Here is a 27,773-nt window from a genome sequence, read left to right on the forward strand (position 1 = left end):
TCCAGACTTGACTATTGCAACGCACACCTGGCTGGCCTCCCACGTTCTACCCTACGTAAACTAGAGGTGATCCAAAACACGGCTTCCTAACTCGCACCGAGTCCCGCTCACCCATCACCCTCTGTGCTCACTGCCCCGTGTCCTAACTCACACCGAGTCCCACTCACCCATCACCCCCTGTGCTCACTGCCCTGTGTCCTAACTCACACCGTGTCCCGCTCACCCATCACCCCCTGTGCTCACTGCCCCGTGTCCTAACTCACACCGTGTCCTGCTCACCCATCACCCCCTGTGCTCACTGCCCCGTGTCCTAACTCGCACTGAGTCCCGCTCACCCACCACCCCCTGTGCTCACTGCCCCGTGTCCTAACTCACACCAAGTCCCGCTCACCCATCACCCCCTGTGCTCACTGCCCCGTGTCCTAACTCGCACCGAGTCCCACTCACCCATCACCCCCTGTGCTCACAGGCCCGTGTCCTAACTCGCACTGAGTCCCACTCACCCATCACCCCCTGTGCTCACTGCCCCGTGTCCTAACTCGCACTGAGTCCCGCTCACCCATCACCACCTGTGCTCACTGCCCCGTGTCCTAACTCACACCAAGTCCCACTCACCCATCACCCCCTGTGCGCACTGCCCCGTGTCCTAACTCGCGCCGAGTCCCACTCACCCATCACCCCCTGTGCTCACTGCCCCGTGTCCGAACTCACACCCAGTCCCACTCACCCATCACACCCTGTGCTCACTGCCCTGTGTCCTAACTCACACCAAGTCCCACTCACCCATCACCCCCTGTGCTCACTGCCCCGTGTCCTAACTCACACCGAGTCCCACTCACCCATCACCCCGCTGTGCTCACTGCCCCGTGTCCTAACTCGCACCGAGTCCCACTCAACCATCACCCCCTGTGCTCACTGCCCTGTGTCCTAACTCACACCGTGTCCCGCTCACCCATCACCCCCTGTGCTCACTGCCCCGTGTCCTAACTCGCACCGAGTCCCGCTCACCCATCACCCTCTGTGCTCACTGCCCCGTGTCCTAACTCACACCGAGTCCCACTCACCCATCACCCCCTGTGCTCACTGCCCTGTGTCCTAACTCACACCGTGTCCCGCTCACCCATCACCCCCTGTGCTCACTGCCCCGTGTCCTAACTCACACCGTGTCCCGCTCACCCATCACCCCCTGTGCTCACTGCCCCGTACCCTAACTCGCACTGAGTCCCGCTCACCCACCACCCCCTGTGCTCACTGCCCTGTGTCCTAACTCACACCGTGTCCCGCTCACCCATCACCCCCTGTGCTCACTGCCCCGTGTCCTAACTCGCACTGAGTCCCGCTCACCCACCACCCCCTGTGCTCACTGCCCCGTGTCCTAACTCACACCAAGTCCCGCTCACCCATCACCCCCTGTGCTCACTGCCCCGTGTCCTAACTCGCACCGAGTCCCACTCACCCATCACCCCCTGTGCTCACAGGCCCGTGTCCTAACTCGCACTGAGTCCCACTCACCCATCACCCCCTGTGCTCACTGCCCCGTGTCCTAACTCGCACTGAGTCCCGCTCACCCATCACCACCTGTGCTCACTGCCCCGTGTCCTAACTCACACCAAGTCCCACTCACCCATCACCCCCTGTGCGCACTGCCCCGTGTCCTAACTCGCGCCGAGTCCCACTCACCCATCACCCCCTGTGCTCACTGCCCCGTGTCCGAACTCACACCCAGTCCCACTCACCCATCACACCCTGTGCTCACTGCCCTGTGTCCTAACTCACACCAAGTCCCACTCACCCATCACCCCCTGTGCTCACTGCCCCGTGTCCTAACTCACACCGAGTCCCACTCACCCATCACCCCGCTGTGCTCACTGCCCCGTGTCCTAACTCGCACCGAGTCCCACTCAACCATCACCCCCTGTGCTCACTGCCCCGTGTCCTAACTCGCACCGAGTCCCGCTCACCCATCACCCACTGTGCTCACTGCCCCGTGTCCTAACTCACACCGAGTCCCACTCACCCATCACCCCCTGTGCTCACTGCCCCATGTCCTAATTCGCACCGAGTCCCACTCACCCATCACCCACTTTGCTCACTGCCCCGTGTCCTAACTCACACCGAGTCCCGCTCACCCATCACCCCCTGTGCTCACTGCCCCGTGTCCGAACTCTCACCGAGTCCCACTCACCCATCACCCCCTGTGCTCACAGGCCCGTGTCCTAACTCGCACCGAGTCCCGCTCACCCATCACCACCTGTGCTCACTGCCCCGTGTCCTAACTCACACCCAGTCCCACTCACCCATCACCCCCTGTGCTCACTGCCCGGTGTCCTAACTCACACCAAGTCCCACTCACCCATCACCCCCTGTGCTCACTGCCCCGTGTCCTAACTCACACCGAGTCCCACTCACCCATCACCCCCCTGTGCTCACTGCCCCGTGTCCTAACTCGCACCGAGTCCCACTCACCCATCACCCCCTGTGCTCACTGCCCCGTGTCCTAACTCGCACCGAGTCCCGCTCACCCATCACCCACTGTGCTCACTGCCCCGTGTCCTAACTCGCACCGAGTCCCACTCACCCATCACCCCCTGTGCTCACTGCCCCGTGTCCTAACTCACACCCAGTCCCACTCACCCATCACTCCCTGTGCTCACTGCCCTGTGTCCTAACTCACACCAAGTCCCACTCACCCATCACCCCCTGTGCTCACTGCCCCGTGTCCTAACTCACACCGAGTCCCACTCACCCATCACCCCCCTGTGCTCACTGCCCCGTGTCCTAACTCGCACCGAGTCCCACTCACCCATCACCCCCCTGTGCTCACTGCCCCGTGTCCTAACTCGCACCGAGTCCCACTCACCCATCACCCCCTGTGCTCACTGCCCCGTGTCCTAACTCGCACCGAGTCCCGCTCACCCATCACTCCCTGTGCTCCCTGCCCCGTGTCCTAACTCGCACTGAGTCCCGCTCACCCATCACCCCCTGTGCTCACTGCCCCGTGTCCTAACTCACACCGAGTCCCACTCACCCATCACCCCCCTGTGCTCACTGCCCCGTGTCCTAACTCGCACCGAGTCCCGCTCACCCATCACCCCCTGTGCTCACTGCCCCGTGTCCTAACTCGCACCGAGTCCCGCTCACCCATCACTCCCTGTGCTCCCTGCCCCGTGTCCTAACTCGCACTGAGTCCCGCTCACCCATCACCCCCTGTGCTCACTGCCCCGTGTCCTAACTCGCACCGAGTCCCGCTCACCCATCACTCCCTGTGCTCCCTGCCCCGTGTCCTAACTCGCACCGAGTCCCGCTCACCCATCACCCCCTGTGCTCGCTGACCTACATTGGCTCCCGGTTAAGCAATGTCTCGATTTCAAAATTCTCTGCCTGGTTTTCAAATCCCTCCATGGTCCTCACCCCTCCCTACCTCTGTAATCTCCTCCAGCCTCACAACCCCCCGAAATGTCTGCGCTCCTCGAATTCCACCCTCCTGAGCATCCCTGGTTATAATCGCTCCACCATCGGTGGCCGTTATATTCAGAATTACTCCGCAAGATTGTGTGCTATCAGCTGAAACTGGTGTGACCTTCGTCTCTTTAATCAAACTCCAGAGTGCTGAAGCAGCATGGCAGATTGCCTTTTGTACTTGCTGACACGAGGAATGTAGATGTCCCTTGGGTCTCCAACAGGTGCGCCCCCTGGTGGCAAGTCTTACACTATTATAAAGTGTACATACATAACATCACTCTCCCCCCCCCCCGCCCCAACCATAGTCTTAGATACAAGTTATTTACAAGTTGAGGCGATCCGGGGTTGATCGCCTGAGTTGATGTCTTGGCATGGGTGAGTTGATCGGGTCATTGCTGCACTGTGGTGTAGCTGGTCTGACAGGACTGTCGGGCCTGGTGGGTTCATCATCGTGATCGACAGCGAGGTCGATTGCTGGTTGGGTGTGTGTTGGTGGATCGATGATGGTGATGTCCTCTTCAAGTTGTTCCTGGTTGTCGGTGAATCGCAGTTTGGTCTGATCCAAGTGCTTTCTGCACATTTGTCCATTACGTAGTTTGACAACAAACACTCTCTTCCCCTCCTTGACCAAGACCGTGCCAGCAACCCATTTGGGACCATGACCATAATTAAGAACAAACACGGGGTCGTTTACATCAATGTCACGTGATCGTGGTACACGTTATGCCGGTGACACCGGGTTTCGACATGATCATTAAGATCCGGGTGGACTCAGGAGAGCCTGGTTTTGAGGGATCTCTTCATTAACAATTCCGCTTGAGGAACCCCGGTGAGCGACTGGGGTCGCGTCCGGTAGCTGAGCAGAACCCGAGATAAACGGGTCTGCAGGGAACCGTGCGTCACGTGTTTCAAGCTCTGCTTGATAGTTTGGACTGCCCGTTCCGCTTGACCGTTGGATGTGGGCTTAAACGGTGCAGACCTGATATGCTTGATGCCATTGTGGATCAGGAATTCCGAGCTGGTGAAACACGGTCCGTTGTCACTAACAAGGACATCGGGCAAACCATGGGTGGCGAACATGGCCCTGAGGCTTTCAATGGTGACAGTGGACGTACATGATGACATTATACATTCAATCCATTTAGAGTAAACGTCCACTGATACTAGGAACATCGTTCCTAGAAAGGGGCCAGCGAAATCTACGTAGACCCTGGCCCATGGTTTGGAGGGCCAGGACCACAGACTCAGTGGGGCCCTCCCTTGGTGCATTGCTCAGCTGTGAGCAAGTGTTACATTGGTGTACGCATGACTCCAATTCCAAGTCAATGCCGGGCCACCAAACGTGCGACCTGGCGATAGCCTTCATCATGACTCTGCCTGGATGGGTACTGTGTAGGTCGCGTATAAACGTTTCCCTGCCTTTTTTTGGCGAAACCACGTGATTCCCCCATAGGAGACAATCCGAATGGATGGACATTTCGTCCTTGCATCGGTAAAACGGCTTACTTTTGTCTTGCATTTTCCCAGGAACCGCCGAGCAGCTCCCATTAAGAACACAGTTTTTTACTAGTGATAGCACAGGGTCCTGGCTAGTCCAGGTCCTGATCTGGCGAGCTGTGACAGGTGACCTCTCGCTCTCAAAAGCATCCATTACAAGAAGCAAGTCTGCGGGTTGCACCATTTCCAATAGTAGCCGACTGAGGGCATCAGCACAGTTCTCAGTGCCTGGTCTGTGGCGGATTACGTAGTCATACGCAGATAATGCCCATGCCCATCTTTGGATGCGGGATGAAGCATTGGTCTTAGTACCTTTGCTTTCTGAGAACAGCGAAATGAGCAGTTTGTGGTCGGTTTCGAGCTCGAACCGGAGTCCAAATAAGTATTGATGTATTTTTTTAACCCCGTATACGCATGCTAATGCTTCTTTCTCAACCATTCTGTAGTCTCTTTCAGCCTTAGATAAACTTCTGGACACATATGCAACCGGTTGCAGTTTGTCTGACACATTGGCTTGCTGTAATACACAACCGACCCCGTACGAAGATGCATCACAAGCTAGTACTAAACGTTTACACGGGTCATACAATACAGGAACTTGTTAGAGCATAGCAGGTTTCTGGCCTTATTAAAGGCTGTCTCTTGAGATTTGTCCCAAACCCAGTCGTCACCCTTGTGTAGCAATAAATGCAATGGTTCGAACAACGTGCTCAACCCGGGTAGAAAGTTACCAAAATAGTTGAGGAGTCCCAAGAACGAACATAACTCTGTCACATTCTGTGGTCTGGGTGCCTCTGTCTTTGAGTCCGTGGGTCTGATGCCGTCCGCCACAATCTTTCTCCCCAAAAATTCAACTTCGGGCACCAGGAAAACACACTTGGAGTGTTTCAGCCTGAGTCCCACTCTGTCTCGTCACTTTAGAACCTCTTCCAGGTTGTGTCAATGTTCGATGGTGTCACGACCAGTGATCAGGATGTCGTCTTGGAACACCACAGTGTGTGGAACCGATTTCAGCAAACTCTCCATGTTCCTCTGGAAAATGGCAACAGCCGAGCGAATCCCGATAGGGCACCTGTGGTATATAAACAGCCCTTTGTGCGTGTTGATGCACGTCAGTCTTTTCGAAGACTCAGCCAGCTCCTGTGTCATGTAAGTGGAGGTTAGATCCAGCTTGGTGAATGACATCCCTCCTGCTAACGTTGCGAACAGGTCATCCGCCTTGGGTAGCGGATACTGGTCTTGTAACGAGACTCGGTTGATCGTTACCTTGTCGTCTCCGCAGATTCTGACCGTCCCATCGCTTTTCAACACTGGAACAATTGGGCTGGTCCACTTGTTGAACTTGACTGGCGATATGATCCCCTCTCGTTGAAGTCTGTCCAGTTCAATCTCGACTTTCTCCCACATCAAATATGGAATCGCTCGAGCCTTGTGATGGACAGGCCGTGTATCAGGGACTAGATGGATCTGCACCTTGGCACCTGTGAAGTTGTCGATGCCTGGTTCAAATAGTGACAGAAATTTGCTCATCACTTGGTCGCACGAGGCATCATCCACCGAAGACAGTGCTTTGATGTCATCCCAGTTCCATCGAATCTTTCCTGGCCAGCTTCTGCCGAACAGCATTGGACCATCGCCTGGTACAATCCACAGTGGTAAATCATGTACAGCTCCAGTGTACGATACCTTCACTGCCGCACTGCCAATGACTGGTATGTGCTCTTTGGTGTAAGTGCGCAGCTTTGTATAAATCGGGCTCAGTTTGGGCCTTTGTGCCTTGTTGCCCCACAGTTTCTCAAAAGCCTTCTGACTCATAATTGACTGACTCCCTCCGTGTCCAACTCCATGGAAACTGGAATGCCGTTTAATTTGACTTTCAACATTATCGGAGGACTTTTGGTGGTGAAGGTGTGAACCCCATATACTTCCTCTTCAGTCTCGGGTTGAGTTGCCTCTCTTACTCGTTCAGTGTGATCCACGTCGGATCGATCATCTTCTGCCGACTCTGCCACGTGGTGAGTCCCAGCACGCTTGCACATTCGCTGAAGGTGCCCCATTGTTCCACAGCCTTTGCACACGTAGTGCTTGAATCGACATTGATGGGCTCGATGATTACCCCCACAGTGTCAACATGGTGTTAATGGATCCACATTCACGGCCCACGGCGGACTCTGAGTCATCCTAGGTCTGGCCTCTGCAGGCGTGTAGGCTCTGCCATGTACAGTTCGGCCTGCTGCAGGCATTATTTTATGCACAGTACTTGCCGGTGAGCTTCAATGGTGAGAAGATATCTGTTTAGTGTTATCGTTCGTGGACATGAAAGCCTGGACTATCGTGATGTCCTTGTTCAGGTCTGGGGATTCGGCAGACAGCAGCTTGCGAAGAATGACATCGTGGCCGATTCCAAGCACGAAAAGGTCCCACAACATTTCCTCCCAAAATCCAGCCCTCTAGTTGGTTCCTTGAGATATTGGTCTAGAAAGCCATTCCAAATACACAGCAGGAAATCCTCCTCCACCGCATTGCTACCAGTTTGGTTAGCCCAATCTATATGTAGATTAAAGTCGCCCATGGTAACAGCTGTACCTTTATTGCATGCATCCCTAATTTCTTGTTTGATGCCATCCCCAACCTCACTACTACTGTTTGGTGGTCTGTACATAACTCCCACTAGCGTTTTCTGCCCTTTGGTATTCCACAGCTCCATCCATACCGATTCCACATCATTCAAGCTAATGTCCTTCCTTACTATTGCGTTAATTTCCTCTTTAACCAGCAACGCTAGCCCACCTCTTTTTCCTTTCTGTCTATCCTTCCTGACTGTTGAATACCCCTGGATGTTGAGTTCCCAGCCTTGGTCACCCTGGAGCCATGTCTCCGTAATCCCAATTATATCATAATCGTTAATAGCTGCCTGCGCAGTTAATTCGTCCACCTTATTACGAATACTCCTCGCATTGAGACAGAGAGCTTTCAGGCTTGTCTTTTTAACAATCTTTGTCCCTTTAGAATTTTTACAGTAATGTGGCCCTTTTTTTTTGCCTTGGGTTTCTCTGCCCTCCCCTTTTACTATTCTCCTTTCTATCTTTTGCTTCTGCCCCCATTTTATTTTCCTCTGTCTCTCTGCACAGGTTCCCATCCCCCTGCCATATTAGTTTAACCTCTCCCCAACAGCACTAGCAAACACTCCCCCTAGGACATTGGTTCCGATCCTGCTTAGGTGCAGACCGTCCGGTTTGTACTGATCCCACCTCCCCCAGAACCGGTTCCAATGTCACAGGAATTTGAATCCCTCCCTTTTGCACCACTCCTCAAGCCATGTATTCATCTGAGCTATCCTGCGATTCCTACTCTGACTAGCACATAGCACTGGTAGCAATCCTGAGATTACTACTTTTGAGGTGCTACTTTTTAATTTAACTCCTAGCTCCCTAAATTCAGCTTGCAGGACCTCATCCCGTTTTTTACCTATATCGTTGGTACCTATATGCACCACGACAACTGGCTGTTCACCCTCCCTTTTCAGAATGTCCTGCAGCCGCTCCGAGACATCCTTGACCCTTGCACCAGGGAGGCAACATACCGTCCTGGAGTCTCGGTTGCGGTCGCAGAAACGCTGATCTATTCCCCTTGCAATTGCATCCCCTGCCACTATAGCTCTTCCACTCTTTTTCCTGCCCTCCTGTGCAGCAGAGCCACCCCTGGTGCCATGAACTTGGCTGCTGCCCTCCCCTGATGAGTCATCCCTCCCAACAGCACCCAAAGCGGTGTATCTGTTTTGCAGGGGGATGACCACAGGGGACCCTTGCACTACCTTCCTTCCACTGCTCTTCCTGTTGGCCACCCATTCCCTATCTGTCTGTGTAACCTTTACCTGCAGTATGACCAACTCACTAAACGTGCTATTCATGACATTTTCAGCATCGCAGATGCTCCAGAGTAAATCCACCTGCAGCTCCAGTGCCGTAATGTGGTCTGTCAGGAGCTGCAGCAGGATACACTTCCCGCACACGTAGTCGTCAGGGACACTGGAAGCGCCCCTGAGTTCCCACATAACACAGGAGGAGCATGACACATGTCCGAGCTCTCCTGCCATGATTTAACCCCTAGATTAACTTAATTTGGCAACAACAATGATAAAGGTTACCTACTGATAAAGAAAAGAAGAAAAACTACTCACCAATCACCAGCCAGTCACTTACCCCCTTGGCTGTGATGTCACCCTTCGATTTCTTTCTACTTCCTTTTTGCCTTCTCTCCCTGTTGCAGCTGGCCTCCCCCTCGATGTCCCGCTCTGCCTCCCGACTCACCGTTTATATACATAACATTGGCCGTGCCTTGTGTTGGCTGGGCCACAAGCTCTGGAACTCCCTCCATAAACCTCTCCGCCTCTCTACCTCTCTTTCAGAAAGCAGAGAGTCGGGATAAATGGGTCCTTTTCGGGTTGGAAATCGGTGGTTAGTGGTGTGCCACAGGGATCGGTGCTGGGACCACAACTGTTTACAATATACATAGATGACCTGGAAGAGGGGACAGAGTGTAGTGTAACAAAATTTGCAGATGACACAAAGATTAGTGGGAAAGCGGGTTGTGTAGAGGACACAGAGAGGCTGCAAAGAGATTTAGATAGGTTAAGCGAATGGGCTAAGGTTTGGCAGATGGAATACAATGTCGGAAAATGTGAGGTCATCCACCTTGGAAAAAAAAACAGTAAAAGGGAATATTATTTGAATGGGGAGAAATTACAACATGCTGCGGTGCAGAGGGACCTGGGGGTCCTTGTGCATGAATCCCAAAAAGTTAGTTTGCAGGTGCAGCAGGTAATCAGGAAGGCCAATGGAATGTTGGCCTTCATTGCGAGAGGGATGGAGTACAAAAGCAGGGAGTGCCTGCTGCAACTGTACAGGGTATTGGTGAGGCCGCACCTGGAGTACTGCGTGCAGTTTTGGTCACCTTACTTAAGGAAGGATATACTAGCTTTGGAGGGGGTACAGAGACGATTCACTCGGCTGATTCCGGAGATGAGGGGGTTACCTTATGATGATAGATTGAGTAGACTGGGTCTTTACTCGTTGGAGTTCAGAAGGATGAGGGGTGATCTTATAGAAACATTTAAAATAATGAAAGGGATAGACAAGATAGAGGCAGAGAGGTTGTTTCCACTGGTCGGGGAGACTAGAACTAGGGGGCACAGCCTCAAAATACGGGGGAGCCAATTTAAAACCGAGTTGAGAAGGAATTTCTTCTCCCAGAGGGTTGTGAATCTGTGGAATTCTCTGCCCAAGGAAGCAGTTGAGGCTAGCTCATTGAATGTATTCAAGTCACAGATAGATAGATTTTTAACCAATAAGGGAATTAAGGGTTATGGGGAGAGGGCGGGTAAGTGGAGCTGAGTTTTTTTGAATGGCGGAGCAGGCTCGAGGGGCTAGATGGCCTACTCCTGTTCCTAATTCTTATGTTCTTATGTTCTTATGTTTGTTCATAGAATCATAGAGTCATAGAAATTTACAGCACGGAAGGAGGCCATTTCACCCCATCCTGTCCGGGCCGGCCGACCAAGAGCTACCCAGCCTAATCCCACTTTCCAGCTCTCGGTCCATAGCGCTGTAGGTTACGGTACTTCAAGTGCACATCCAAGTACTTTTTAAAAGCGATGAGGGTTCCTGTCTCTACCACCATTTCAGGCAGTGAGTTCCAGGTCCTCACCACCCTCTGGGTGATAAAATTCCCCTTAATTTCCCTCTAAACCTCTCCCCAATTTCTTTAAAACTATGACCACTGCTAAGATAATTAGGTCCTTCTTATCCACTCTATCTAGGCCGCACATCATTTTATACACCTCAATCAGGTCTCCCCTCAGCCTCCTCTGTTCTAAAGAAAACAGACCCAGCCTATCCAATCTGTCCTCATCGCCAAAATTCTCCAGTCCTGGCATTGTAGCTTAGAAGATTGAGAGGTGATCTTATCGAAACGTATAAGATTCTGAGGGGGCTCAACAAGGTGGATGCAGAGAGGATGTTTCCCCTCGTGGGGGAATCTAGAGCTAGGGGGCATAGTCTCAGAATAAGGGGTTGCCCCTTTACAACGGAAATGAGGAGGAATTTCTTCTCCTAGAGGGCCGTGAATCTTTGGAATTCTCTGTCCCAGAGAGCTGGGTCATTGAATATATTTATGTAGTGTCCTTACACCTTACTATAGAATCACACGAGGCATGTACTGCAGAAAAGGTCACTACGTGACCTGAACCTTTATTCCCAGGACCAAGAAATGATGACCCTGTGTGGGGACCTCCCTTTATATACCTGGGTGACCAGGTGAGGAGTGTCTCCCACAAGTTCACCCCCTGTGGTCAAGGTGTGCATTACTCAGGTGTATGCAGTGTACAGCGTGGTTACAGTTACGTGAAGGTTACAAACATGACATCACCTCCCCCCAATGTCTTTGGGTCAAAGATTGAGTCTTTCGGACGGTCTACGCTCTCTCGTGGAGCGCTGCAGTTGTGGCTCTGGTGGCTGAGCCTTGGCATGCGTCTCTGTCGCCTGAGGTGATTCCGGCCTGTCCAGGCTGGCCGCAGGGACTGTGCATGCTGGTGACTGTCCTTGTTGCTCGTTCACTGGCAGTGGTGTGGGTAGCATCTCATGATCTTCCTCAGGTTCCTCAGTGTCCATGCTGAACCTTTTCTTTACTTGGTCCAGATGTTTGCGGCATATCTGCCCATTGTTAAGTCTGACCACTATGACCCTATTCCCCTCTTTGCCAATTACAGTACCCTCAAGCCACTTGGATCCCAAAGCCTGATTGAGAACGAATACGGGGTCATCGATTTCTATCCATCTCCCCTCTGAGTTGCGATCATGTCACTCGATTTGGGACTGGCGCTTACCCTCAACAATGTCCGACAGAGCAGGATGAATGAGGGACAGCCGCATTTTAAGCGTGCGTTTCATGAGTAGTTCCGCGGGTGGGATTCCCATGAGTGAATGCGGTCGGGACCTGTAGGTCAGCAGGAGGTGCGACAGGCGGTACTGAAGGGAGAGTCCTTGAATCCGGAGCATGCCCTGTTTTATGATTTGGACCACACGTTCCACCTGGCCATTGGAAGCCGGCTTCAACGGTGCTGTCCTGACATGTTTGACGCCATTACCCGACATAAACTCCTGGATTTCATAGCTAGTGTAACACGGGCTGTTGTCGCTAACCAGGATGTCCGGCAAGCCGTGGGTCGCAAAAATCGTATGCAGACTCTCCACTGTGGTGGATGTCGTGCACAAATTCAATATGATGCATTCGATCCGTTTCGAGTACGCATCGACAACAATCAGGAACATTTTTCCCATGAACAGGCCCACGTAGTCTACGTGGATACGTGACCATGGCCTGGTGGACCAGGGCCACGGGCTGAGCGGGGCCTCCCTGGGGGCATTGCCCAGCTGGGCACAGGTCGTGCATCTGCGAACTGAGTGTTCCAGGTCTGAGTCAATTCCAGGCCACCATACATGTGACCGGGCAATGGCCTTCATCAGCACGATGCCTGGATGCTCGCTGTGGAGTTCCCTGATAAATGCCTCCCTTCCCTTCTGGGGCCTGACTACCCAGCTGCCCCATAGCAGGCAGTCAGCTTGGATGGAGAGCTCATCCATCCGTCTGTGAAACGGTCTGACCTCCTCGGGGCATGCTCCGTGTGCGGGCGCCCAATCCCCAGTCAGGACACATTTCTTTATCAAGGATAGGAGGGGGTCTCTGTTTGTCCAGAGTTTGATCTGGTGGGCTGTGATGGGGGAGCCTGCGCTGTCAAAGGCATCAACGGCCATGACCATCTCAGCGCTTTGCTCCGCTGCCCCTTGGTAGTCACCAGTGGGAGCCTGCTGAGCGCGTCAGCGCAATTTTCGGTGCCTGGCCGGTGCCGTATGGTGTAGTCATATGCAGCCAGCATGAGAGCCCATCGCTGTATGCGAGCTGATGCATTGGCATTGACAGCTTTGCTGTCGGACAACAGGGATGTTAACGGCTTGTGGTCCGTTTCTAACTCGAACCTTCTGCCGATAAAGCACTGGTGCATCTTTTTCACCCCGTAGACACATGCGAGTGCCTCCTTCTCAACCATCCCATATCCCCTTTCTGCTTGGGAGAGCGACCTGGAGGCATAAGCCACAGGTTGGAGTTGGCCCTCACCATTGCTCTGCTGCAACACGCACCCAACCCCATAGGACGATGAATCAATTTCTTACAGGGATCGTACAGGTTCACTAACTTATTAGAACAAAGCAGGTTCCGATTGAAAGCCCGTTCCTGACAATCCCCCCAAAACCAATCGCAACCTTTACGCAGGAGCATGTGTAGCGGCCCCAGCAATGTACTTAAGTTCGGCAGAAAGTTCCCGAAATAGTTCAATCGTCCCAGAAACGAACGCAACTCCGATGTGTTGCCGGGCCTGGGCGCATGACGAATCGCCTCCGTTTTGGATTCGGTGGGCCGGATCCCATCTGCGGCAACCCTCCTGCCCAAAAACTTGACCTCTGGGGCCAAAAACACACACTTGGTCTTCTTTAGTCGCAGGCCTACCCGGTCCAGTCGGCGTAGTGCATCCTCCAGGTTGTGGAGGTGTTCCTCGGTGTCTCGACCTGTGATTTGGATGTCATCTTGGAATACGATTGTCCCAGGGATGGATTTAAGCAAACCTTCCATGTTCCTCTAGAAGATAGCGGCCACTGATCGAATGCCAAACAGACACCTGTTGTAGACAAATAGCCCCTTGTGCGTGGTGATGATGGTCAGAAGCTTGGATTCTTCAGCCAGTTCCTGAGTCATGTCGGCTGAAGTGAGGTCCAACTTGGTGAACAGCTTGCCACCTGCCAGCATGGCAAAAAGATCCTCCGCTCTCGGAAGCGGGTATTGGTCTTGTAGTGACGCTCGGTTGATGGTGGCCTTGTAGTCGCCACAGATCCTGACCGAGCCATCCGCTTTAAGGACAGGAACGATGGGACTTGCCCAGTCGCTGAATTCAACAGACGAAATTATGCCCTCTCTTAGCAGCCTCACTCTCAATTTTCTTACGCATCACATACGGCACGGCTCTGGCTTTGTGGTGCACTGGTCTGGTGTCCGGGGTGATGCGTATCACTACTTTGGTGCCCTTAAAGTTCCCGACACCTGGTTGAAAAAGTGGCTCGAATTTCTGTAGGACCTGTGAGCATGAGCTTCGCTCCACAGATGAAATGGCGTGCACATCCCCCCCATTTCCAGTTCATCTCGGCTAACCAGCTCCTCCCCAAGAGCGCGGGACCATTCCCCGGGACAATCCAGAGTGGCAGCCGGTTCTCCAGTCCATTGTGTGTGACCACCAAGTTTGCGCTGCCTAGCACTGGCATGATCTCTCTGGTGTACGTCCGTAACTGCATGTCAACGCATTCCAGTTTGGGCCTGTTAGCTTTGTGTGGCCATAGTTTTTCAAATTGTTGGGCACTCATCAGTGACTGGCTGGCTCCTGTGTCCAGCTCCATGCATACCGGGATGCCATTTAATAGAACTTTCATCATCATAGGTGGCATTTTGGTATGTGAGCTGTGGACATCTGCCACATGAACCCGCTGGACTTCAGCGTCCATAGCTTTGCCCCAAGCATCACCCTGCCTTGCAGACCTCTTGTCTGGTTCTACGGCCTCGTAAACTAGCTTCGCTACAGGTTTTCTGCACATTCTGGCCAGATGTCCACTGAAGTTACAGTTTCTATAGATAAATTGTTGAAACCTACAGGTTTTCGAAATATGTCTGCCACCGCACCTCCAGCATGAGCTGAGATTGTTGTGAACAAAGGAACTGTTAACAGGCATTCCTCTCTGATTGTCTCTTTGATTACTCCTGAGCACTCTGTTGCTGAGTGTCAATGGTCCCATCCCGGGACACATTGTCCCTTGTGATGGTGTGAATTGCCGATCCCCCTGCCATTGTCTCTGTTGCTGGTCCACCCTAGAGTCTGTTGCTGCCTGGGCGGTGTCGAATTGCCCTTGCCTGCCTGCGGGGTTCTGAGTCGCGTTTACAATGTTAACTCCCTGGTCCATTGCCACGTTGGAACCAGGGCTGCGCGTGTAAATTATCTTGGTCTCCTCTTCCCCTGCCACGAAGGTCTGAGCTATCAACGTTGCCCTTTCCAAAGTCAAGCCCTTGGTCTCAATAAGCTTCCTGAAAATCCCGGCATGACCAATGCCCTCAATGAAGAAATCCCTTAACATCTCCCCCCTGCAGGCATCTGTGAACTTACAGAGGCTGGCCAAACGCCGAAGGTCCGCAACGAAGACCGATATGCTTTGTCCCTCCCGACGCCGGTGTGTGTAGAACCGGTGCCGGGCCATGTGTATACTGCTCACCAGTTTGAGGTGCTCACCGATCAGAGTGCTGAGCTCTTCAAAGGACTTGTCCGCCGGCTTCTCGGGTGCGAGCAGATCTTTCATCAGCGCGTACGTCTTAGATCCACAGCTGGTCAGTAGATGCGCCCTCCGCTTGCCAGCCACTTCCTCTCCCAGCCAGTCCTTCGTGACGAAGCTCTGCTGGAGCCTCTCAACGAAGTCGTCACAGTCATCACCAACACATTACCATTCCTCTGTGCTACCGGTGGCCATTCTCGTGAGTCGTTGATTCCCGTTTCTTGTCGCCAACTGTAGTGAGCTTACACCTTGCTATTGAATCACACGAGGCATGTACTGCAGACAAGGTCAGTCTGTGACCTGAACCTTTATTCCCAGGACCAAGAAGTGATGACCCTGCGTGGGACCTCCCTTTATATACCTGGATGACCAGGTGAGGAGTGTCTCCCACAAGTTCACCCACTGTGGTCAAGGTGTGCATTACACAGGTGTATACTGTGTAGTGTTGTTACAGTTATGTGAAGGTTACAAACATGACAATTTAAGGTGGAGATAGACAGATCTTTGAATGATAAGGGAGTCAAGGGTTATGGGGAGCGGGCGGGGAAGTGGAGCTGAGCCCATGATGAGATCAGCCATGATATTAAATGGCGGAGCAGGCTCGAGGGGCCAAATGGCCTACTCCTGCTCCTATTTCTTATGTTCTTATGTACTTCCTATCCATTTGATCCAGGCCAAGCATAATTTGATACACCTCAATACACCTCAGCCTCCTCTGATCCAAAGAAAATAACACCAGCCTATCCAATCTTTCCTCATAGCTAAAATTCTCCAGCCCAGGCAACATCCTGGCAACTCTTTCCTCCTTCAAGACGTTCTTTAAAAACTTCCTATTTGACCAAGCTTTTGGTCACTTGCGCTACTTTCTACTTATGTGCCTCGGTGTCAAATTTTTATCATAAAACTCCTGTGATACACCTTGGGATGTTAAAGGCGCGATATAAATACAACTTTGCAGATGTCACTAAAATTGGCTGTGTGGTTGATAATGCAGAAAGATATCAATGAACTGCTCAGGTGGGCAGAACAGTGGCAAATGGAATTCAATTCGGAGAAGTGTGAGCTAATGTATTTGGGGAGGGCTAACAAGGAAACATAGAAACATAGAAAATAGGTGCAGGAGTAGGCCATTCAGCCCTTCGAGCCTGCACCACCATTCAATAAGATCATGGCTGATCATTCACCTCAGTACCCCTTTCCTGCTTTCTCTCCATACCCCTTGATCCCTTTCGCTGTAAGGGCCATATCTAACTCACTCTTGAATATATCCAATGAACTGGCCTCAACAACTCTCTGCGATAGAGAATTCCATAGGTTAACAACTCTCTGAGTGAAGAAGTTTCTCCTCATCTCAGTCCTAAATGGCCTATCTCTTATCCGTAGACTGTGTCCCCTGGTTCTGGACTTCCCCAACATCGGGAACATTCTTCCTGCATCTGACCTGTCCAGTCCCATCAGAATTTTATATGTTTCTATGAGATCCCCTCTCATCCTTCTAAACTCCAGTGAATACAGGCCCAGTCGATCCAGTCTCTCCTCATATGTCAGTCCAGCCATCCCGGGAATCAGTCTGCTGAACCTTCGCTGCACTCCCTCAATAGCAAGAATGTCCTTCATCAGATTAGGAGACCAAAACTGAACACAATATTCCAGGTGTGGCCTCACTAAGGACCTGTACAACTGCAGTAAGAACTCCCTGCTCCTATACTCAAATCCCCGAGCTCTGAAGGCCAACATACCATTTGCCTTCTTCATCGCCTGCTGTACCAGCATGCCAACTTTCAATGACTGATGTAAAAACATAGAAACATAGAAAATAGGTGCAGGAGCAGGCCATTCAGCCCTTCTAGCCTGCACCGCCATTCAATGAGTTCATGGCTGAACATGAAACTTCAGTACCCCCTTCCTGCTTTCATGCCATACCCCTTGTCATTGAAGGTTGGCATGCAGGTGCAGCAGGCGGTTAAGAAAGCAAATGGCATGTTGGCCTTCATAGCAAGGGGATTTGAGTACAGGGGCAGGGAGGTGTTGCTACAGTTGTACAGGGCATTGGTGAGGCCACACCTGGAGTACTGTGTACAGTTTTGGTCTCCTAACCTGAGGAGGACATTCTTGCTATTGAGGGAGTGCAGCGAAGGTTCACTAGACTGATTCCCGGGATGGCGGGACTGACCTATCAAGAAAGACTGGATCAACTGGGCTTGTATTCACTGGAGTTCAGAAGAATGAGAGGGGACCTCATAGAAACATTTAAAATTCTGACGGGGTTAGACAGGTTAGATGCAGGAAGAATGTTCCCAATGTTGGGGAAGTCCAGAACCAGAGGTCACAGTCTAAGGATAAGGGGTAAGCCATTTAGGACCGAGATGCGGAGGAACTTCTTCACCCAGAGAGTGGTGAACCTGTGGAATTCTCTACCACAGAAAGTTGTTGAGGCCAATTCACTAAATATATTCAAAAAGGAGTTAGATGGTTCCTTACTACTAGGGGGATCAAGGGGTATGGCGAGAAAGCAGGAATGGGGTACTGAAGTTGAATGTTCAGCCATGAACTCATTGAATGGCGGTGCAGGCTAGAAGGGCCGAATGGCCTACTCCTGCACCTATTTTCTATGTTTCTATGTTTCTATGTTTCTATGATCCCCCGAGTAGTAAGGACTTCATCTAACTCCCTTTTGAATATATTTAGTGAATTGGCCTCAACTACTTTCTGTGGTAGAGAATTCCACAGGTTCACCACTCTCTGGGTGAAGATGTTTCTCCTCATCTCGGTCCTAAATGGCTTACCCCTTATCCTCAGACTGTGACCCCTGGTTCTAGACTTCCCCAACATTGGGAACATTCTTCCTGCATCCAACCTGTCGAAACCTGTCAGAATTTTAAACGTTTCTATGAGGTCCCCTCTCACTCTTCTGAACTCCAGTGAATACAAGCCCAGTTGATCCAGTCTTTCTTGATAGGTCAGTCCCACCATCCCGGGAATCAGTCTGGTGAATCTTCGCTGCACGCCCTCAATAGCAAGAATGTCCTTCCTCAAGTTAGGAGACCAAAACTGTACACAATACTCCAGGTGTGGCCTCACCAAGGCCCTGTACAACTGTAGCAACACCTCCCTGCCCCTGTACTCAAATCCCCTCGCTATGAAGGCCAACATACCATTTGCTTTCTTAACCGCCTGCTGTACCTGCATGCCAACCTTCAATGACTGATGTACCATGACACCCAGGTCTCGTTGCACCTTCCCTTTTCCTAATCTGTCACCATTCAGATAATAGTCTGTCTCTCTGTTTTTACCACCAAAGTGGATAACCTCACATTTATCCACATTATACTTCATCTGCCACGCATTTGCCCACTCACCTAACCTATCCAAGTCACTCTGCAGCCTCATAGCATCCTCCTCGCAGCTCACACTGCCATCCAACTTAGTGTCATCCGCAAATTCGGAGATACTACATTTAATCCCCTCGTCTAAATCATTAATGTACAATGTAAACAGCTGGGGCCCCAGCACAGAACCTTGCGGTACCCCACTAGTCACTGCCTGCCATTCTGAAAAGTACCCATTTACTCCTACTCTTTGCTTCCTGTCTGACAACCAGTTCTAAATCCACATCAGCACACTACCCCCAATCCCATGTGCTTTAACTTTGCTCATTAATCTCCTGTGTGGGACCTTGTCGAAAGCCTTCTGAAAGTCCAAATATACCACATCAACTGGTTCTTCTTTGTCCACTTTACTGGAAACATCCTCAAAAAATTCCAGAAGATTTGTCAAGCATGATCTCCCTTTCACAAATCCATGCTGACTTGGACCTATCATGTCACCATTTTCCAAATGCGCTGCTATGATATCCTTAATAATTGATTCCATCATTTTACCCACTACCGATGTCAGGCTGACCGGTCTATAATTCCCTGTTTTCTCTCTCCCTCCTTTTTTAAAAAGTGGGGTTACATTGGCTACCCTCCACTCGATAGGAACTGATCCAGAGTCAATGGAATGTTGGAAAATGACTGTCAATCATCCGCTATTTCCAAGGCCACCTCCTTAAGTACTCTGGGATGCAGTCCATCAGGCCCTGGGGATTTATCGGCCTTCAATCCCATCAATTTCCCCAACACAATTTCCCGACTAATAAAGATTTCCTTCAGTTCCTCCTCCTTACTAGACCCTCTGACCCCTTTAAATCCGGAAGGTTGTTTGTGTCCTCCTTAGTGAATACTGAACCAAAGTACTTGTTCAATTGGTCTGCCATTTCTTTGTTCCCCGTTATGACTTCCCCTGATTCTGACTGCAGGGGACCTACGTTTGTCTTTACTAACCTTTTTCTCTTTACATACCTATAGAAACTTTTGCAATCCGCCTTAATGTTCCCTGCAAGCTTCTTCTCGTACTCCATTTTCCCTGCCCTAATCAAACCCTTTGTCCTCCTCTGCTGAGTTCTAAATTTCTCCCAGTCCCCAGGTTCGCTGCTATTTCTGGCCAATTTGTATGCCACTTCCTTGGCTTTAATACTATCCCTGATTTCCCTAGATAGCCACGGTTGAGCCCCCTTCCCTTTTTTATTTTTACGCCAGACAGGAATGTACAATTGTTGTAATTCATCCATGCGGTCTCTAAATGTCTGCCATTGCCCATCCACAGTCAACCCCTTAAGTATCATTCGCCAATCTATCTTAGCCAATTCACGCCTCATACCTTCAAAGTTACCCTTCTTTAAGTTCTGGACCATGGTCTCTGAATTAACTGTTTCATTCTCCATCCTAATGCAGAATTCCACCATATTATGGTCACTCTTCCCCAAGGGGCCTCGCACAATGAGATTGCTAATTAATCCTCTCTCATTACACAACACCCAGTCTAAGATGGCCTCCCCCCGAGTTGGTTCCTCGACATGTTGGTCTAGAAAACCATCCCTTATGCACTCCAGGAAATCCTCCTCCACCGTATTGCTTCCAGTTTGGCTCGCCCAATCTATGTGCATATTAAAGTCACCCATTATAACTGCTGCACCTTTATTGCATGCACTCCTAATTTCCTGTTTGATGCCCTCCCCAACATCACTACTACTGTTTGGAGGTCTGTACACAACTCCCACTAACGTTTTTTGCCTTTTAGTGTTCTGCAGCTCTACCCATATAGATTCCACATCATCCAAGCTAATGTCTTTCCTAACTATTGCATTAATCTCCTCTTTAACCAGCAATGCTACCCCACCTCCTTTTCCTTTTATTCTATCCTTCCTGAATGTTGAATACCCCTGGATGTTGAGTTCCCAAACTTGATCATCCTGGAGCCACGTCTCCGTAATCCCAATCACATCATATTTGTTAACATCTATTTGCACAGTTAATTCATCCACCTTAATGCGGATACTCCTTGCATTAAGACACAAAGCTTTCAGGCTTGCTTTTTTAACATCCTTTGTCCTTTTAGAATTTTGCTGTACAGTGGCCCTTTTTGTTCTTTGCCTTGGGTTTCTCTGCCCTCCACTTTTCCTCATCTCCTTTCTGTCTTTTGCTTTTGCCTCATTTTTGTCTCCCTCTGTCTCCCTGCATCGGTTCCCATCCCCCTGCAATATTAGTTTAACTCCTCCCCAACAGCACTAGCAAACACTCCCCCTCGGACATTGGTTCCGGTCCTGCCCAGGTGCACCATGACATCCAGGTCTCGTTGCACCTCCCCTTTTCCTAAGCTGCCGCCATTCTGATAATATTCTGCCTTCGTGTTTTTGCCACCAAACTGGATAATCTCACATTTATCCACATTATACTGCATCTGCCATGCATTTGCCCACTCATCTAACCTGTCCAAGTCACCCTGCAGCCTCTTAGCATCCTCCTCACAACACATTAAATGGTACAAAACTGAAAAGTGTAGAGGAACAAAGGACCCACAGAACCTTGAAGATAGCAGGCCAGGTAGATAAAGTAATTAAGAAGACATACAGAATACTTGCCTTTATTAGCCGAGGCATAGAATACAAGAGCAGGGAGATTATGCTTGAACTGTATAAAACACTGGTTAGGCCACAGCTGGAGTACTGCGTGCAGTTCTGGTCAGCACATTACAGGAAGGATGTGATTGCACTGGAGAGGGTACAGAGGAGATTTACGAGGATGTTGCCTGGACTGGAGTATTTTGGCGATGAGGAAAGATTGGATAGGCTGGGGTTGTTTTCCTTCGAACAGAGGAGGCTGAGGGGAGACCTGATTGAGGTGTATAAAATTATGAGGGGTCTGGATAGAGTGGATAGGAAGGGCCTGTTTCCCTCGGTAGAGGGGTCAACAACCAGGGGGCATAGATTTAAAGTAATTGGGGGAGGTTTAGAGGGGATTTGAGGGGAAATGTCTTCACCCAGAGGGTGGTGGGGGTCTGGGGCGGAACTCACTGCCTGAAAGGGTGGTAGAGGCAGAAACCCTCACCACATTTAAACAGTACTTGGATGTGCACCTGAAGTGCTGTAACCTACAGGGCTACGGACCCAGAGCTGGAAAGTGGGATTAGGCTGGGTAGCTCTTGGTCGGCCGGCACGGACACGATGGGCCGAAATGGCCTCCTTCCGTCCTGTAAATTTCTATGATTCTATGAAAGAGAGGTAGAGAGGCGGAGAGGTTTATGGAGGGAGTTCCAGAGCTTGGGGCCCAGGCAGCTGAAGGCACGGCCACTGATAGTCGAGCAGTTATAATCAGGGATGGTCAGGAGGGCAGAATTAGAGGAGCGCAGACATCTCGGGGGGATTTGTGGGGCTGGAGGAGATTACAGAGATAGGGAGGGGCGAGGGCCATGGAGGGATTTGCATGAAGTGCCGTAACCTACAGGACTACGGACCCAGAGCTGGAAAGTGGGATTCGGCTGGGTAGATTTTGGTTGGCCGGCACGGACACGATGGGCCGAAATGGCCTCCTTCCGTGCTGGAAATTTCGATGGTTCTATGTAAATTCAAGTTGTTGCTGTGGCTGCCTCTGTTTCATACGTCCTTAATCCCTCAATCTATCATCATCAACATAGGCAGTCCCTCGGAATCGAGGAAGACTTGCTTCCACTCTTAGCATGAGCCCTTAGGTGGCTGAACAGTCCAATACGAGAACCACAGTCCCTGTCACAGGTGGGACAGACAGTGGTTGAGGGGAGGGGAGGGTGGAACTGGTTTGCCGCACGCTCCTTCCGCTGTCTGCGCTTGATCTCTGCGCGCTCTCAGCGACGAGACTCGAGGTGCTCAGTGCCCTCCCGAATACACTTCCTCCACTTAGGGCAGACTGGTCTATGACCAGGGTCTCCCAGGTGTCGGTGGGGATGTTGCACTTTATCAGGGAGGCTTTGAGTGTGTCCTTGTAACGTTTCCTCTGCCCACCTTTGGCTCGTATGCCGTGGACGAGTTCCGAGTAGAGCGCTTGCTTTGGGAGTCTCGTGTCTGGGGCATGCGAACTATGTGGCCTGCCCAGTGGAGCTGATCAAGTGTGGTCAGTACTTCCATGCTGGGGATGTTGGCCTGCACGAGGACGCTAACGTTGGTGCGTCTGTCCTCTCAGAGGGATTTGCAGGATCTTGCGGAGACATCGCTGGTGGTATTTCTCCAGCGACTTGAGGTGTCTGCTGTACGCGGTCCACGTCTCTGAGCCATACGGGAGGGCGGGTGTGACTACAGCCCTGTAGACCATAATGTGACTGTGTGTCCCTCTCTAACCCCCTCCCGCAGGTCGCTGGGCGAGGACCAATCATGACGCTGCCGTTTTGCTCGGTGCAGTCGGCGCTCAACGCGTCCCAGGGCAACGGGAGCTGGACCGACGGGCCGTCGTATCGCCGCCACTTCCACATCATCTCCGCCCTGCTACTGCTGACAGTGGTGGTGGGGACCCCGCTCAACGGCCTGGCCCTCTGGGTGCTGGGCTGCAAGCTGAAGCGGAAGAACCGCTTCGTGGTGTACGTGCTCAACCTGCTGACCTCCGACTTCCTCTTCCTGTTCTTCCAGGGCGTGCACACCCTCTGCATCCTCGCCAGGGTGAACTCTGCCAACCAGGCCCTGCTGGCCTTCCGCAGCCTTATCGTGGCCTGCAACGCCGCCAGTGCCTTCCTGCTGACCTGGATCAGCGTGGAGCGCTTCTTCTCGGTGGCCTTCCCGGTGTGGTGGCGCATGTGCCGGACCAAGCAGTCGGCCGTGGTGGCCTCCTGGGCGATCTGGGGCCTGTCGCTGAGCCTGGGCGTGCTGTACTGGGGCGTCCGCGGGCTGGAGGGGGCCCGTCGGCAGGGTGCGGTCCCCACCAGGGACGCCCTGATCATACTGGAGTTCAGCCTGGCCTTCCTGGCGCCCTTCCTGGTCTTCTGCCTGAGCAACGCCTTCATCCTGTGCCGGCCCGAGCACCCGTCCCGCAAGTCCACCAAGCTCTTCCGCGCCATCACCCTCAACGCGGTCATCTTCCTGCTGTGCTGGGTGCCGTACCACGCCTTTGTCTTCCTGCACTACCGGGCCCTGTTGGCCGGCCGGCCCGCCCTGTGCACGCTGGGCTTCTACGTGGCCTACTACTCGGTCTGCCTGCTGCACGTCAAGAGCTGCGTCATCCCCCTGGTCTACATCTTCATCAGCAGCGAGCTGAAGATCAAGTTCCGTGAGTCGCTGCCCAGCATCTTCGAGCGCCGCTACAGCGAGGAGGCGGGCCTGTCCTCCCGCGGGCCAGAGCCAGAGCCCAGCGCGCGGGGGGGGGGCAGGAAAAGCTCGCTAATCGCCACCGGCTCACAGGACGTGGGCTGAGCCCCTTCTTCTCTCCCTCACTCCTTCCCTGCTTCTCTCCCTACTTCCTTCTCTCCCTCACTCCCTCCTTCTCTCCCTGCTTCCTTCACTCCCTCCCTCCTTGCCTCCTTCACACCCTCCCTCCTTCTCTCCCTCACTCCTTCTCTCCCACCCTCCTTCACTCCCTCCCTCCTTCCAACCCACACTCCCATCTTCATTCCTCCTTGCCTCCCTCCTTCCTTCTCTCCTTCACTCCCTCCCTCCCTCCTTCCTTCTCTCCTTCACTCCCTCTCTCCTTTCATCCCACGCTCCCATCTTCATTCCTCCCTCCCTCCTTCCTTCTCTCCTTCACTCCCTCCCTCCTTCCATCCCACACTCCCATCTTCATTCCTCCCTGCCTCCCTCCTTACTTCCTTCCCTCCTTCCTTCTCTCCTTCACTCCCTCCCTCCCTCCTTCCTTCTCTCCTTCAGTCCCTCCCTCCTTCAATCCCACACTCTCGTCTTCATTCCTCCCTGCCTCCCTCCTTCCTTCCTTCCCTCCTTCCTTCTCTCCTTCACTCCCTCCCTCCCTCCCTGCTTCCTTCTCTCCCTCCCTCCCTCCTTCCTTCACTCCCTCCCTCCTTCCTTCCTTCCCTCCTTCCTTCTCTCCTTCACTCCCTCCCTCCTTCCTTCCCTCCCTCCTTCCCTCCCACACTCCCTTCTTCCTTCCTTCCTGCCTCCCTCCTTCCTTCCATCCTTCCTTCTCTCCTTCACTCCCTCCCTCCCTCCCTCCTTCCTTCTATCCCTCCCTCCCTCCTTCCTTCTCTCCTTCACTCTCTCCCTCCTTCCTTCCATCCATCCTTCCCTCCCTCCTTCCCTCCCACACTCCCTTCTTCATTCCTCCCTCCCTCCCTCCCTCCTTCACTCCCTCACTCCTTCCCTCCCACACTCCCTTCTTTATTCCTCACTCCCTCCCTCCTTTCCTCCCTACTTCCTTCTCTCCTTCACTCCCTCCCTCCTTCCATCTATCCATCCCTCCCTCCTTCCCTCCCACTCTCCCTTCTTCATCCGTCCCTCATTCCCTCCTATCGTCCCTCCCTCCTCTCTACTTCCCTTCTTCCCTCTTTCACCCTCTCCCTCCTACCATCCCTCCTCTTCCCCTCCCCCTTCCTTCTAACCTTCTCAATTCCTTTTAAAATCCATAAAACCCCAATCTAATCCCCACCTTAACATTCTAGATTCCAGGGAATACAAGTCCAGCTTTTGAGTCATGTCGCCTCATAATCTAATCCTTGGAGCCTGGTATGAAGACCACAACTGTACACAGTAACTCCCAGTGTGATATGGAGACCAGAACTGTACACAGTAACTCCCAGTGTGATATGGAGACCAGAACTGTACACAGTAACTCCCAGTGTGATATGGAGACCAGAACTGTACACAGTAACTCCCAGTGTGATATGGAGACCAGAACTGTACACAGTAACTCCCAGTGTGATATGGAGACCAGAACTGTACACAGTAACTCCCAGTGTGATATGGAGACCAGAACTGTGCACAGTAACTCCTAGTGTGATATGGAGACCAGAACTGTGCACAGTAACTCCCAGTGTGATATGGAGACCAGAACTGTACACAGTAACTCCCAGTGTGATATGAAGACCAGAACTGTACACAGTAACTCCCAGTGTGATATGACCAGAACTGTACACAGTAACTCCCAGTGTGCTATGACCAGACCTGTGCACAGTAACTCCCAGTGTGATATGACCAGAACTGTACACAGTAACTCCCAATGTGATATGACCAGAACTGTGTACAGTAACTCCCAGTGTGATATGGAGACCAGAACTGTACACAGTAACTCCCAGTGTGATATGGAGACGAGAACTGTACACAGTAACTCACAGTGTGATATGGAGACCAGAACTGTACACAGTAACTCCCAGTGTGATATGGAGACCAGAACTGTACACAGTAACTCCCAGTGTGATATGGAGACCAGAACTGTGCACAGTAACTCCTAGTGTGATATGGAGACCAGAACTGTGCACAGTAACTCCCAGTGTGATATGATGACCAGAACTGTACACAGTAACTCCCAGTGTGATATGAAGACCAGAACTGTACACAGTAACTCCCAGTGTGATATGAAGACCAGAACTGTACACAGTAACTCCCAGTGTGATATGACCAGAACTGTACACAGTAACTCCCAGTGTGATATGACCAGAACTGTACACAGTAACTCCCAGTGTGCTATGACCAGACCTGTGCACAGTAACTCCCAGTGTGATATGACCAGAACTGTACACAGTAACTCCCAATGTGATATGACCAGAACTGTGTACAGTAACTCCCAGTGTGATATGGAGACCAGAACTGTACACAGTAGCTCCCAATGTGATATGACCAGAACTGTGCACAGTAACTCCCAGTGTGATATGAAGACCAGAACTGTACACAGTAACTCCCAATGTGATATGACCAGAACTGTACATAGTAACTCCCAGTGTGATATGGAGACCAGAACTGTACACAGTAACTCCCAGTGTGATATTCAAGTTGATCCTAACTGCTCTCCTGTACAATTCTCTCCCTCTAGAAATGAAGCCTCGTGCTCGGTTTTCTTATTAAGATTTGTTGCTGGTTTTAGTGATTTGTGTATCTTTCCCCCAGATCTCCTTGCTCCTCTACCCAGATTAGATGTATGGTCCCGAAGTAGTGTGTGGCCTCCTTACACTCCCGACCAAAATGTATTTCCTCATGCCTGTATAGTTCTGACCACCTTCCACGATTTGGAGCTGTGAATGTATCGCAGAGATACAGATCTGTTATGATCTTGAAGTTACTTCAGCGGAATTGGTTTCAGATGAGAACGAAAGATCTCTCATCTCTCAAGCTCCTCTCACCAGCTCAGGATGTTCTCAAGCTCCTCACAGCCAATGAAGGAGTATTGAAGTGTGGTCACTGTTGTAATGTGGGAAACGCAGCAGCACATTTGCTCTCAGCAGAATCCCACAAGCAGCAGTGTAAGAATGACCAGACCATCTGTTTCTCCAACAGTGTTGTTTGAGGGATAAATATCGGGGTCAGGACAGGGGGCAGAAATCCCCCTGCGCGTCTTCAAAATCGTACCCAAGGGATATTTTACATCCAGCTGAGGGGATAGCTGCGGGGGTGGGGGGAGGGGGGGGGGAGAGGTGGGGCGAGGTTTAACATCTCATCCTGAAAGACAGCATCTCCATGAATGCAGCACTCCCTCACTACTGCCCCTCTGAAAGTGCAGCGCTCCCTCAGTACTGCCCCTCCGACAGTGCAGCGCTCCCTCAGTACTGCCCCTCCGACAGTGCAGCGCTCCCTCAGTACTGCCCCTCCGACAGTGCGGCACTCCCTCAGTGCTGCCCCTCCGACAGTGCAGCGCTCCCTCAGTACTGACCCTCCGACAGTGCAGCGCTCCCTCAGTACTGCCCCTCCGACAGTGCAGCGCTCCCTCAGTACTGCCCCTCCGACAGTGCAGCGCTCCCTCAGTACTGCCCCTCCGACAGTGCAGCGCTCCCTCAGTACTGCCCCTCCGACAGTGCAGCGCTCCCTCAGTACTGCCCCTCCGACAGTGCAGCGCTCCCTCAGTACTGCCCCTCCGACAGTGCAGCACTCCCTCAGTACTGGTCCTCCGACAGTGC

At 51.9% G+C, this 27,773-nt stretch overlaps 1 protein-coding gene across 1 annotated transcript in view; it reads left to right on the forward strand.

Moving 5' to 3' along the window:
* The window catches only part of LOC139272784 (mas-related G-protein coupled receptor member A1-like), a 30,731-nt gene extending 6,247 nt beyond the window's left edge, over window positions 1-24,484 (forward strand). The window contains exon 2 of the mRNA XM_070888896.1: window positions 23,083-24,484. Within this exon, the coding sequence (XP_070744997.1) occupies window positions 23,104-24,132 (1,029 nt within the window). The 5' untranslated portion in view covers window positions 23,083-23,103 and the 3' untranslated portion in view covers window positions 24,133-24,484. The remainder of the gene's footprint in view (window positions 1-23,082) is intronic.
* Window positions 24,485-27,773: the final 3,289 nt, after the last annotated feature.

This window comes from Pristiophorus japonicus, chromosome 9 (genome assembly GCF_044704955.1).
Source record: "Pristiophorus japonicus isolate sPriJap1 chromosome 9, sPriJap1.hap1, whole genome shotgun sequence".
Lineage (NCBI taxonomy): Eukaryota > Metazoa > Chordata > Chondrichthyes > Pristiophoridae > Pristiophorus > Pristiophorus japonicus.